This window comes from Anneissia japonica, unplaced genomic scaffold (genome assembly GCF_011630105.1).
Source record: "Anneissia japonica isolate Jap-2015-1 unplaced genomic scaffold, ASM1163010v1 scaffold93_len1081246_cov171, whole genome shotgun sequence".
Lineage (NCBI taxonomy): Eukaryota > Metazoa > Echinodermata > Crinoidea > Comatulida > Comatulidae > Anneissia > Anneissia japonica.
Window position 1 is genome coordinate 735,935 of NW_022726429.1, and position 14,704 is coordinate 750,638.

Here is a 14,704-nt window from a genome sequence, read left to right on the forward strand (position 1 = left end):
CGCTCAGCTTTACTTGTTACTTCATTAGCTGTAATATCTATTGAGGTTAAATTCTCTACTGTTGTCAAATCATCAACCGTTGTCGATGGTATTGTTGTTATATCAATTAGTGTTGTTAGCTCAACTTCTCTCTTTAAATCATTAGTTGTGATATCTATTGATGTTAGCTCCTCTACCGTTGTCAAATCATCTACTGTTGACGATGGTATCGTTGATGCTACAAGCAAGGTAGTTTGATCAGCATCACTCGTTACTTCAGCGGTTGTGATAGCAATGGATGTTACCTTCTCTAATGTTGTCAAATCATCTACTGTTGTCGACGGTATGGTTGTTACATCAAGAAATGTAGTTCGCTCAGCTTCACTCGTTACTTCATTAGCTGTGATATCAATTGAGTTTACCTCATCTACTGTTGTCAAATCCCCAACCGTTGTCGATGGTATTGTTGTTATATCAAGTGTTGTTAGCTCAACTTCACTCGTTAACTCATTAGTTGTTTTATCTATAGATGTCAGCTCCTCTACCGTTGTCAAATAATCTATTGTCGTCGATGGTATCGTTGATGCATTAATCAAGGTCATTAGATCAGCATCACTCATTACTTTAGCGGTTGTGATATCTATAGATGTGACCGTTCCTATTGTTTTAAAATCATCAACCGTTGTCGATGGTATGGTTTTTGCATCAACAAATGTAGTTTGCTCATCCTCACTTGTTACTTCAGAGCTTGTGATAGCTATTGATGTTAAATCGTCTACTGTTGTAGAATCATCATCAATACACTTGATATACATCATCTACTGTTGTCAAATCACCAACCGTTGTCGATGGTATTGTTGTTATATCAAGTGTTGTTAGCTCAACTTCACTCGTTAACTCATTAGTTGTTTTATCTATAGATGTCAGCTCCTCTACCGTTGTCAAATAATCTATTGTCGTCGATGGTATCGTTGATACATTAATCAAGGTCATTAGATCAGCATCACACATTACTTTAGCTGTTGTGATATCTATAGACGTGACCGTTCCTATTGTTTTCAAATCATCAACCGTTGTCGATGGTATGGTTTTTGCATCAAAAAATGTAGTTTGCTCATCCTCACTTGTTACTTCATCGCTTGTGATAGCTATTGATGTTAAATCGTCTACTGTTGTAGAATCATCTACTGTTGTCGACGGTATCGTCGTTAAGTCAAATGGTGTGGTTAGGTCAGTGTCAATTGTTATTTCATTGTTTTTGATTGCAATGGATGTTACCTCCTCCTTTAATGTTGTCAAATCATCTACTTTTGTCGACGGTATGGTTGTTGCATCAACAAATGTAGTTCGCTTAGCTTCACTTGTTACTTCATCAGCTGTGATATCTATTGAGGTTACCATCTCTACTGTTGTCAAATCACCAACCGCTGTCGATGGTATTGTTGTTATATCATATAGTGTTGTTAACTCAACTTAACTTGTTAACTCATTAGCTGTGATATCTATTGATGTTAGCTCATCTACCGTTGTCAAATCATCTACTGTCGTCGATGGTATCGTTGATGCATAAATCAATGTAGTTTGATCAGCATCACTCGTTACTTTAGCGGTTGTGATATTTATAGATGTTACCTTTCCTATTGTTGTCAAACCATCAACAGTTGTCGATGGTATGGTTTTCGCATCAACAAATGTAGTTTGCTCATCCTCGCTTGTTACTTCATCGGTTGTGATAGCTATTGATGTTAAATCGTCTACTGTTGTATAATCATCTACTGTTGTCGACGGTATCGTTGTTAAATCAAATGGTGTAGTTAGGTCAGTGTCACTTGTTATTTCATTGGTTGTGATAGCAATGAATGTTACCTCCTCTAATGTTGTAAAATCATCTGCTGTTGTCGACGGTATGGTTGTTGCATCAAAAAATGTAGTTCGCTCAGCTTCACTTGTTACTTCATCAGCTGTGATATCTATTGAGGTTACCTCATCTACTGTTGTCAAATCATCAACCGTTGTCGATGGTATTGTTGTTATATCAATTATTGTTGTCAACTCAACTTCACTTGTTAACTTATTAGTTGTTATATCTATAGATGTCAGCCCCTCTAACGTTGTCGAATCATCTACTGACATCGATGGTATCGTTGATGCATCAATTAAGGTTGTTTGATTAGCATCACTCGTTATTTTAGCGGTTGTGATATCTATAGATGTTACCTTTTCTATTGTTGTCAAATCATCTAATGTTGTCAACGGTATAGTTGTTGCATCAACAAATTTATTTTGCTCATCTTCACTTGTTACTTCATCGGTTGTGATAGCTATTGATGTTAAATCGTCTACTGTTGTATATTCATCTACTGTTGTCGATGGTATTGTTGTTAAATCAATTAGTGTTGTTAGCTCAACTTCAGTCGTTAACTCATTAGTAGTGAATCAAGGTAGTTTGATCAGCATCACTCGTTACTTCAGCGCTTGTGATAGCAATGGATGTTACCTCCTCTAATATTGTAAAATCATCTACTGTTGTCGACGGTATGGTTGTTGCATCAAAAAATGCAGTTCGATCAACTTCACTTGTTACTTCTTCAGCAGTGATATCTATTGAGATTACCTCCTCTACTGTTGTAAAATCACCAACCGTTGTCGATAGTATTGTTGTTATATCAATTAGTGTTGTTAGCTCAACTTCACTCGTTAACTCATTAGTTGTTATATCTATAGATGTTACCTTTTCTATTGTTGTCAAATCATCTAATGTTGTCAAAGGTATAGTTGTTGCATCAACAAATTTAGTTCGCTCATCTTCACTTGTTACTTCATCGGTTGTGATAGCTATTGATGTTAAATCGTCTACTGTTGTATATTCATCTACTGTTGTCGATGGTATTGTTGTTTTATCAATTAGTGTTGTTAGCTCAACTTCAGTCGTTAACTCATTAGTAGTGATATCTATTGAGGTAAGCTCCTCGACCATTGTCAAATCATCTACTGTCGTCGATGGTATGGTTGATGCATCAATCAAGGTAATTTGATCAGCATCACTCGTTACTTTAGCGGTTGGGATAGCTATAGATGTTACCTTTCCTATTGTTGTCAAATCATCAACCGTTGTCGATGGTATGGTTTTTTCATCAAAAAATGTAATTTGCTCATCCTCACTTGTTACTTCATCGGTTGTGATAGCTATTGATGTTAAATCGTCTACTGTTGTAGAATCATCTATTGTTGTCGACGGTATCGTCGTTATATCAAATGGTGTAGTTAGGTCAGTGTCACTTGTTATTTCAGTGGTTGTAATAGCATTGGATGTTTCCTCCTGTAATGTTGTCAATTCATCTATTGTTGTCGACGGTATGGTTGTTGCATCAACAAATGTAGTTGGCTCAGCTTCACTTCTTACTTCATCTGCTGTGATATCTATTAAGGTTACCTCCTCTACTGTTGTCAAATCACCAACCGCTGTCGATGGTATTGTTGTTATATCAATGAATGTTGTTAGATCAACTTCACTCGTTAACTCATTAGTTGTGATATCTATCGATGTCAGCTCCTCTACAGTTGTCAAATCATCTACTGTCGTCGATGGTATCGTTGATGCATCAATCAAGGTAGTTTGATCAGCATCACTCGTTACTTCAGCGCTTGTGATAGCAATGGATGTTACCTCCTCTAATATTGTCAAATCATCTACTCTTGTCGACGGTATGGTTGTTGCATCAAAAAATGTAGTTCGCTCAACTTTACTTGTTACTTCATCAGTAGCTCAACTTCACTCGTTAACTCATTAGTTGTTATATCTATAGATGTCAGCTCCTCTAAAGTTGTCAAATCATCTACTGACTTCGATGGTATCGTTGATGCATCAATCAAGTTTGTTTGATCAGCATCACTCGTTACTTTAGCTTTTGTGATATCTATAGATGTTACCTTTTCAATTGTTGTCAAATCATCTACTGTTGTCAACGGTATGGTTGTTGCATCAACAAATGTTGTTCGCTCAGCTTCACTTGTTACTTCATCGGTTGTGATAGCTATTGATGTTAAATCGTCTACTGTTGTATAATCATCTACTGTTATCGATGGTATTGTTGTTATATCAATTAGTGTAGTCAGCTTAACTTCACTCGTTAACTCATTAGTTGTGATATCTATTGAGGTAAGCTCCTCAACCGTTGTCAAATCATCTACTGTCGTCGATGGTATGGTTGATGCATCAATCAAGGTAATTTGATCAGCATCACTCGTTACTTTAGCGGTTGTGATATCTAGAGATGTTAACTTTCCTATTGTTGTCAGATCATCAACCGTTGTCTATGGTATGGTTTTTGCCTCAACAAATGTAGTTTGCTCATCCTCACTTGTTACTTCATCGGTTGTGATAGCTATTGATGTTAAATCGTCTACTTTTGTAGAATCCTCAATTGTTGTCGACGGTATCGTCGTTAAATCAAATGGTGTAGTTAGGTCAGTGTCGCTTGTTATTTCAATGGTTGTGATAGCATTGGATGTTACCTCCTGTAATGTTGTGAAATTATCTACTGTTGTCGACGGTATGGTTGTTGCATTAACAAATGTAGTTCGCTCAGCTTTACTTCTTACTTCATCATCTGTGATATCTTTAGAAGTTACCTCCTCTACTATTGTCAAATCACCAACCGCTGTCGATGGTATTGTTGTTATATCGATTAATGTTGTTAGATCAACTTCACTCGTTCACTCATTAGTTGTGATATCTATCGGTGTTAGCTCCTGTACTGTTGTCAAATCATCTACTATCGTCGATGGTATCGTTGATGCATCCATCAAGGTAGTTGGATCAGCATCACTCGTTACTTCAGCGCTTGTGATAACAATGAATGTTTCGTCCTCTAATGTTGTCAAATCATCTACTATTCTCAACGGTATGGTTGTGTCATCAACAAATGTAATTCGCTTAGCTTCACTTGTTACTTCATCAGCTGTGATATTTATTGAGGTTACCTCATCTACTGTTGTCAAATCACCAACCGCTGTCGATGGTATTGTTGTTATATCAATTAGTGTTGTTAGCTCAACTTCACTCGTTAACTCATTAGTTGTGATATCTTTTGATGTTAGCTCCTCTACCGTTCTCAAATGATCTTCTGTCGTCGATGGTATTGTTGATGCATCAAGGAAGGTAGTTTGATCAGCATCACTCGTTACTTCAGCGGTTGTGATAGCAATGAATGTTACCTTCTCTAATGTTGTCAAATCATCTACTGTTGTCAACTGTATGGTTGTTGCATCAACAAATGTAGTTCGCTCTGCTCCACTTGTTACTTCATCAGCTGTCATATCTATTGAGGTTACCTCATCTACTGTTGTCAAATCACAAACCGCTGTCGATGGTAGTGTTGTTATATCAAATAGTGTTGTTAGCTCAACTTCACTCGTTAACACATTAGTTGTGATATCTATTGTTGTCAAATCATCTACTGTCGTCGATGGTATCGTTGATGCATCGAGCAAGGTAGTTTGGTCAGCATCACTCGTTACTTCAGCGCTTGTGATAGCAATGGATGTTACCTCCTCTAATGTTGTCAAATCATCTACTGTTGTCAAGGGTATGTTTGTGTCATCAACAAATGTAGTTCGCTTAGCTTCACATGTTACTTCATCAGCTGTGATATTTATTGAGGTTACCTCATCTACTGTTGTCAAATCACGAACCGCTGTCGATGGTATTGTTGTTATATCAATTAGTGTTGTCAGCTCAACTTCACTCGTTAACTCATTAGTTGTAATATCTATAGATGTCAGCTCCTCTAACGTTGTCAAATCATCTATTGACGTCGATGGTATCGTTGATGCATCAATCAAGGTTGTTTGATCAGCATCACTCGTTACTTTAGCGTTTGTGATATCTATAGATGTTACCTTTTAAATTGTAGTCAAATAATCTACTGTTGTCAACAGTATGGTTGTTCCATCAACAAATGTAGTTCGCTCAGCTTCATTTGTTACTTTATCGGTTGTGCTAGCTATTGATGTTAAATCGTCTACTGTTGTATAATCATCTACTGTTGTCGATGGTATTTTTGTTATATCAATTAGTGTAGTTAGCTCAACTTCACTCGTTAACTCATTAGTTGTGATATCTATTGAGGTAAGCTCCTCGACCGTTGTCAAATCATCTACTGTCGTCGATGGTATGGTTGATGCATCAATCAAGGTAATTTGATCAGCATCACTCGTTACTTTAGCGGTTGTGATATCTATAGATGTTACCTTTCCTATTGTTGTCAAATCATCAACCGTTGTCGATGGTATGGTTTTTGCCTCAAAAATATAGTTTGCTCTTTCTCACTTTTGTTACTTCATCGGTTGTGATGCTATTGATGTTTAATCGTCTACAGTTATAGAATCATCTATTGTTGTCGACAGTATCGTCGATAAATCAAATGGTGTAGTTAGGTCAGTGTCGCTTGTTATTTCAATGGTTCTGATATCATTGGATATTACCTCCTGTAATGTTGTCAAATCATCTACTGTTGTCGACGGTATGGTTGTTGCATCAACAAATGTAGTTCGCTCAGCTTTACTTCTTACTTCATCAGCTGTGATATCTATTGAGGTTACCTCCTCTACTGTTGTCAAATCACCAATCGCTGTCGATGGTATTGTTGTTATATCAATTAATGTTGTTAGATCAACTTCACTCGTTAATTCATTAGTTGTGATATCTATTGATGTTTGCTCATCTACCGTTGTCAAATCATCTACTGTCGTCGATGGTATCGTTGATGCATCAATCAAGGTAGTTTGATCAGCATCACTCGTTACTTTAGCGGTTGTGATATTTATAGATGTTACCTTTCCTATTGTTTTCAAATCATCAACCGTTGTCGATGGTATGGTTTTTGCATCAACAAATGTAGTTTTGCTCATCCTCGCTTGTTACTTCATCGGTTGTGATAGCTATTGATGTTAAATCGTCTACTGTTGTATTATCATCTACTGTTGTCGACGGTATCGTCGTTAAGTCAAATGGTGTGGTTAGGTCAGTGTCAATTATTATTTCATTGGTTTTGATTTCAATGGATGTTACCTCCTCCTCTAATGTTGTCAAATCATCTACTGTTGTCGACGGTATAGTTGTTGCATCAACAAATGTAGTTCGCTTAGCTTCACTTGTTACTTCATCAGCTGTGATCACCTCCTCTACTGTTGTCAAATCAGCAACCGCTGTCGATGGTATTGTTGTTATATCAATTAGTGTTGTTAGCTCAAATTCAGTCGTTAACTCATTAGCTGTGATATCTATTAATGTTAGCTCCTCTACCGTTGTCAAATCATTTACTGTCGTCGATGGTATCGTTGATGCATCAATCAAGGTAGTTTGATCAGCATCACTCGTTACTTCAGCGGTTGTGATGGCAATGGATGTTATCTCCTCTAATGTTTTCAAATCAGCTACTATTGTCGACGGTACGGTTGTTGCATCAACAAATGTAGTTCGCTCAGCTTCACTTGTTACTTCATCAACTGTGATATCTATTGAGGTTACCTCCTCTACCGTTGTCAAATCATCTACTGTCGTCGATAGTATGGTTGATGCATCAATCAAGGTAATTTGATCAGCATCACTCGTTACTTTAGCGTTTGTGATATCTATAGATGTTACCTTTCCTATTGTTGTCAAATCATCAACCGTTGTCGATGGTATGGTTTTTGCCTCAAAAAATATAGTTTGCTCTTTCTCACTTGTTACTTCATCGGTTGTGATGGGTATTGATGTTAAATCGTCTACAGTTGTAGAATCATCTATTGTTGTCGACAGTATCGTCGTTAAATCAAATGGTGTAGTTAGGTCAGTGTCGCTTGTTATTTCAATGGTTCTGATATCATTGGATATTACCTCCTGTAATGTTGTCAAATCATCTACTGTTGTCGACGGTATGGTTGTTGCATCAACAAATGTAGTTCGCTCAGCTTTACTTTTTACTTCATCAGCTGTGATATCTATTGAGGTTACCTCCTCTACTGTTGTCAAATCAACAATCGCTGTCGATGGTATTGTTGTTATATTAATTAATGTTGTTAGATCAACTTCACTCGTTAACTCATTAGTTGTGATATCTATCGATGTTAAATCGTCTACTGTTGTCAAATCATCTACTATCGTTGATGGTATCGTTGATGCATCAATCAAGGTAGTTTGATCAGCATCACTCGTTACTTCAGCGCTTGTGATAGCAATGGATGTTACCTCCTCTAATGTTGTCAAAATCATCTACTGTTGTCAACGGTATGTTTGTGTCATCAACAAATGTAGTTCGCTTAGCTTCACTTGTTACTTCATCAGCTGTGATATTCATTGAGATTACCTCATCTACTGTTGTCAAATCACCAACCGCTGTCGATGGTATTGTTGTTATATCAATTAGTGTTGTTAGTTCAACTTCAATCGTTAACTCATTAGTTGTGATATCTATTGATGTTAGCTCATCTACCGTTGTCAAATCATCTACTGTAGTCGATGGTATCGTTGATGCATCAATCAAGGTAGTTTGATCAGCATCACTCGTTACTTTAGCGGTTGTGATATTTATAGATATTACCTTTCCTATTGTTGTCAAATCATCAACCGTTGTCGATGGTATGGTTTTTGCATCAACAAATGTAGTTTGCTCATCCTTGCTTGTTACTTCATCGGTTGTGATAGCTATTGATGTTAAATCGTCTACTGTTGTATTATCATCTACTGTTGTCGATGGTATCGTCGTTAAGTCAAATGGTGTGGTTAGGTCAGTGTCAATTATTATTTCATTGCTTTTGATTTCAATGGATGTTACCTCCTCCTCTAATGTTGTCAAATCATCTACTGTTGTCGACGGTATAGTTGTTGCATCAACAAATGTAGTTCGCTTAGCTTCACTTGTTACTTCATCAGCTGTGATCACCTCCTCTACTGTTGTCAAATCAGCAACCGCTGTCGATGGTATTGTTGTTATATCAATTAGTGTTGTTAGCTCAAATTCAGTCGTTAACTCATTAGTTGTGATATCTATTAATGTTAGCTCCTCTACCGTTGTCAAATCATCTACTGTCGTCGATGGTATCGTTGATGCATCAATCAAGGTAGTTTGATCAGCATCACTCGTTACTTCAGCGGTTGTGATAGCAATGGATGTTATCTCCTCTAATGTTTTCAAATCAGCTACTATTGTCGACGGTACGGTTGTTGCATCAACAAATGTAGTTCGCTCAGTTTCACTTGTTACTTCATCAACTGTGATATCTATTGAGGTTACCTCCTCTACTGTTGTCAAATCACCAACCGCTGTCGATGGTATTGTTGTTATATCAATTAGTGTTGTTAACTCAACTTCACTCGTTATCTCATTTGTTGTGATATCTATTGATGTTAGCTCATCTATCGTTGTTAAATCATCTACTGTCGTCGATGATATCGTTGATGCATCAATCAAGGTAGTTTGATCAGCATCACTTGTTACTTTAGCGGTTGTGATATTTATAGATGTTACCTTTCCTATTGTAGTCAAATCATCAACCGTTGTCGATGGTATGGTTTTTGCATCAACAAATGTAGTTTTCTCATCTTCGCTTGTTACTTCATCGGTTGTGATAGGCTTAGGCTACGACTAACTACTCATCAGGAGACACACTCCTGAATGCCAATGTTGCCATTGGCAACGATCATGTACTGTATGTATGTAAGATGAGGCGATTCATCACTGACTGTTAGGCCTAGGCCCAACACCTTTGTAGTTGTAATAATTAACTGAAGTAAGTAATCAAAACAACTATGTATAACTCACACGGTCATCCAACATGCATAAAGCAACTGTCCAATCCAATTAAGTTTCAAAACAACAAACATTAAATTATTTAAATATAAACCAAACGTGGTCAAATGTTTCCATTCTTGCTTCTGCCCTACTTCTCTCCATTCAACAACTGCCGTCAGTTCCAATTGTATGGGACGCAAGTTGTGCAATACAGAGCGAATTCAACTAGTCAATTTAGTCCTTTTTCTAATTCACTCCTGCCTAGAGGCTCTTTCTGAGCCGCGGTATGTAGACCATACTTTAATTCGTCAGCAGTGACAATCAGACACATTTTATGTATTGGTCTATCTTTCAGTGTAACAGTAGATCCGTCAGAAGGAACTGTCTTTACAGTTACTTTCGTTACTAGGCCATCCTCTCCTGGTTGTACTTTATCTACAAGCCCACGTCTCCACAATCCTCTAGGAGCGACGCCTCCCTTCAAGCCAGGTTCCAGGAGCAGTACTAAATCTCAAACTCTTAGATTTGATCTGGGATGAAACCATTTAGATCTCTGAACCAACTGTGGTGGCATATACCGAATCCATGCTTCCCAGAACGCTTGAACACGGCGATGGGCAACGTCAACTAGACATCTAGGATCAATCACGCTGTCGCTCTCTGGTTGCATAACAACTGGCTGGCCATGAGGATGAAGAATATCATTTGAAGTAATTGGAGGCGAGTCAAGAGGATCGGGGCCCTCTGGGAACAAAGGTCTAGAATTTATCAGGTACGTAATCTCCTCCAAAACTGTCTGCCATTCCAGAGCCTTAAATGTTCGGTGATGGTAGTTTACTAAAGCATCAAGTCCCTTTCGGCAGCTCCTAATAAGAGATTCTACTACACCATTCATATGCGACGCCAATGGAACGTTGAATTTCCAATCAAGCTGTGTGTTTGTCTTCAAAAACTCAGATTCAATTCTTTTAAAATTTATTGATTGAATCCGCCTTTTAAGTTTGCTCTGTGCTCCTATGAAATTGCGACCCTGGTCGCTAAATACACATTGCGGTTGAATCCCCCTTTTGCCAGAGAATCTTCTAAATGCACAGAGGAATGAATCAGTTGATAAGGACTCGACAAGTTCGAGAGAGATGGCTCGTGTAGTTGTGCATGTGGAAATCAGGATACAACCTTCAACGTTAGTATTGCGTGTAAGTTTAATGGTAACTGGTCCAAAGAAATCCATAGCCACATTCTGGAAAGGGGGGGGGGGAACATTGAGGACTACCTCGAAAGCTTGGGAGTTCTCCCATCTGTTGAGTCAAAAGAGCTCGCCGTCTGGTACGGCAAAATAGACATTTTGCTGCAATCTCTTTAAAAATCCGCGATCCTCCCACAATAAAAACTCCCTGGTTGAAAGCAAAAGCGATTGCCACCCTATAAACTTGGTGGTTAATGGCGTAATGTACATATCTTGCAAATACTTCGACTACAAGTGATCTTCTGCACAGAAGCACAGGTTGCTTCTGATGATCTTGAAGGTTCAGTTTGCGTAGTCTCCCTTCAACTCTTAATAGGCCTCTTCCATCAAGCTTAGGATTTAATTTTCTGATGGCCCAACTATTCAATTCTTCATCTGTCCACACCTTCTGGCTTACGATAAACAGAGATAATTCTGCTTCTTTTAATTCTTTTACAGTAAATGAAAACAAATTTATTTTCTTTCTGTTTTGTGGAAGGGCATGGCGAATTCTTGCCACAAGGGATCTCAGCTGAAGCCAATCAATGGTCTTTTCTAAAAGATGGTTTTCGAAAGAGTGTTGTTCTACTCGGTTGCAGACTTGATTAACTCTACGAAGGGCATCTTGAGTGTACTCCTTCTCTATTACACGGTTGTGAGTGGTATCATAGATGGGTTCCTGACTTGGCCATTGATCCTCTTCTTTAAGGAGAAACGCAGGTCCTTGATTCCATTTACAAAGCTCATCAGGATGGATGGGTTTCGTCAAGGCATCACCTGGATTAAGATTTGAGGGTATATAGCAAAAATCCTCCTGTACATAGGAACACTTTCCTGAATCTCCTGTATACGGGCCGACACAAATGGTTTAAAAGTTCTCGCAGGCGACTTTACCCATGAGAGCACAACTTCAGAATCTGTCCAGAATCGCATCGATTCTAAATAACCTATGGTGTCAGAAACAATCAGAGCCAGTCGGGAAAGGATGACAGCCGCCGTCAACTCTAGTCTCGGTATCGACCGTTTCTTTAATGGAGCAACTAGTGCTTTGGCTATTATGAATGACAGATGTATGCCATCGGTTGTTTTCCATCTGAGCCATATTACTGCACCTACTGCCATTTCGCTGGCATCGCTGAATCCATGTAGTTGGGGTTTACCTATGGAATTGTGAGGCCTCAGCTTACGGGCAACTTCAAAGGCAATGAGTTGGTTCATTTCCTGTATATATCCTTTCCATTTTTCAGTCTGTCCTTCATCAAGAATGTCATCCCATCCAAGACCAGATGACCACATTTCTTGAAGCCCGATTCTATAGCGTATGCTAACGGGCGACAGTAACCCTAATGGATCCCACAGCTTGGCAACTAAACTTGCAGCCTTCCTCTTTGTGAGTGTACTGATATTTGTACATATTTGGTCCAGTTGGACGGTTATCGTATCTCTTGACTTATCCCATAGATGCCGTAATACTCTCGTCGTTTGTTCCTCTGGGCACTGGTCAACTCTATGGTGATTTGAGTGCCACTCTTTGATTGTAAACGATCTCTTTGTAAGAATCCGGTCTACCTGGTTGATTGCCCTAGATGCGGACATTGGATCTGTAAAAGAGTCAGTAATATCGTCCATATACATCATGTTAGTTACTCGAATGTATCCCTCGGGTTCAGACTGTTTTGATGCTTCAGCTAGCAATCTGACGGCCATCATAGATATATCAGGTGCTGGTTTGTCACCAAAAGGCAGTCGTAACCATTGGAAGTGATTAATAGTACCAGAACCACCCAAACGCCAAACAAATCTATGAAACATCTGGTCACGGGGAGCTAGGGCTATCTGATTAAACATCTTCTTCACATCTCCCACAACAGCTACATTTTCCTTTCTGAAATGCAAGAAGCATTTCACCAAAGAATTGAGTAAGTCTGGTCCTTTCAGAATTCCGTCATTTAGGCATAGACCTTTGTACCTGGCTGCAGAGTTCCAAACTACCTTTTTTGATTTGTGCGCTTGGTACACTGCATGGTGTGGCAGATACCATCCATCATGTGGTGATAGCTTTCTCACAAATACATTATCAAGGAGTTTCTGGATTTCATTATCATACTCTGCCAATTTTCCCTTTTTAGCAAATATAGCTTCTTGACGTATCATGCAAGCCTCAGCCTGTGCTCGATTACAGTTTATGAGTCCTGGGAATCCTTCCTTCCATGGCATCTCAATGACCATTCTACCGGCACTATTAAGCTGCAATTTCTTCCTACAATGTTTAATAGATTGAGCTTCTGCAACTTCTTTGTCGGTGCAGGTACACAGAGTAGTTGGTTTGACCCCAACAACATCAGAGGTAAACAGCAGTTGCATGTCATCCATATGTCGAAGGAATGTAACCCTAGATGTCAAGTCTGATATTGGCTTGGGGAGTGATGTTCCAAACATAGTCCATCTCAAAAGGCTTCTAGCAGCTGCAGGATGATTCGTTGGATCAGTTGTTGAGTATATTATCTCCAGTGGCATTGTCAACCAGTGGTAATCATATCCGATTAATAAATCTATCTCGGCCCCTTCATATGGTGTGAAGTGTTGTGCAACAGCCAAGTGAGGGTATTTTATGAAAACATCACTATCTATGCTTGGGCTATCATGCGCTGGTTTCTGAACACTTGATGCAATTAGCTGATAAATCTGAGACCCTCCATGGGATCTAACATCAATGTTGTATCTCGAACTCTGTTCTTTGACTGTGCCTCCACCGGCAACTCCAAAAGTAAAGACAAATGGATCTCCTGACAGCCCAGCGGTAGATGATCGTATTAATGTAGTGTCCTCCCCACTATCGAAAAATGCGACCACGCGCTGCCAGTTCCCGTATTTGTCTTTGATCTCAACAAATTTAGTAGGAGAAAACCGATTCTTAGTTGTGGACATTGAGTTGAGTGTACCTGTTGAGCTACTTGCTCCTGCCTGGTCTTTTTCCTCCTTGATACTAGGGGATGTATTTTCCATGCCAACATCTGGGGGGCAGGCTATTAACCGATGATGGTATAATCCGCATGTTTGGCATCTTCTACGATCTGGTCTCCGACATGTAGCTGCAACATGACCAGGCTTGAAACAAAGGAAGCATCTTCTAGATTCTTTAATCATCCTCCTCCTCTCCTCAGGAGAATTGCTTGTAAATACTGGGCATCTTATAATAAGATGAGGTTCTGTGTTAGAACACAATGGACAAGGGTCTTGGTTCAATTGTCTGTATGATGAACTTGGAGGATGTGAGAATGTTGTAGCTATCTGGAACGAGCTACCACTAGACTGTTCTAGTAAATGACAGGACTTGGTTTTCATGAGGGTGTGAGGGTGTTCACGCAATTCTCTGGCTTCGGTTTCCTGGCGAAGAAACTTTACTAGTGTTGGTACTGTCTTTTCTTCATCATCACACCGTTGACGCATGAACTCAAAGAAGAAGTTAGATTCGATTTTTGAACTTACAATCTCAAACACCATAGAAGTATTTAAATCTCCTTCTTTCCCCAATTCTTTCATCCTTCAACAAAATTCTGTAACTCCGTCAAGCACAGTTCTCATTTAAACCGCAGTTGTGGATTTAATTGGTTGAATAGCTTGGAGTGCTAAAAGCACATCCCTTATGAAAGCTGAGTCCGGTACTTTCTCTTTTAAGCGCTTCCATGCACCATTCTCTCCATCGCACGTAAGGCAGTCCGAT

The 14,704-nt window shown here is 39.0% G+C and overlaps 1 protein-coding gene across 1 annotated transcript; it reads right to left on the minus strand.

The window, feature by feature from the left end:
- Positions 1–11,745: 11,745 nt before the first annotated feature.
- On the minus strand, positions 11,746–14,523 carry LOC117113199. Its single transcript, XM_033256487.1, has one exon. The coding sequence runs from the start codon at positions 14,521–14,523 to the stop codon at positions 11,746–11,748; it is 2,778 nt and encodes a 925-aa protein (XP_033112378.1).
- Positions 14,524–14,704: the final 181 nt, after the last annotated feature.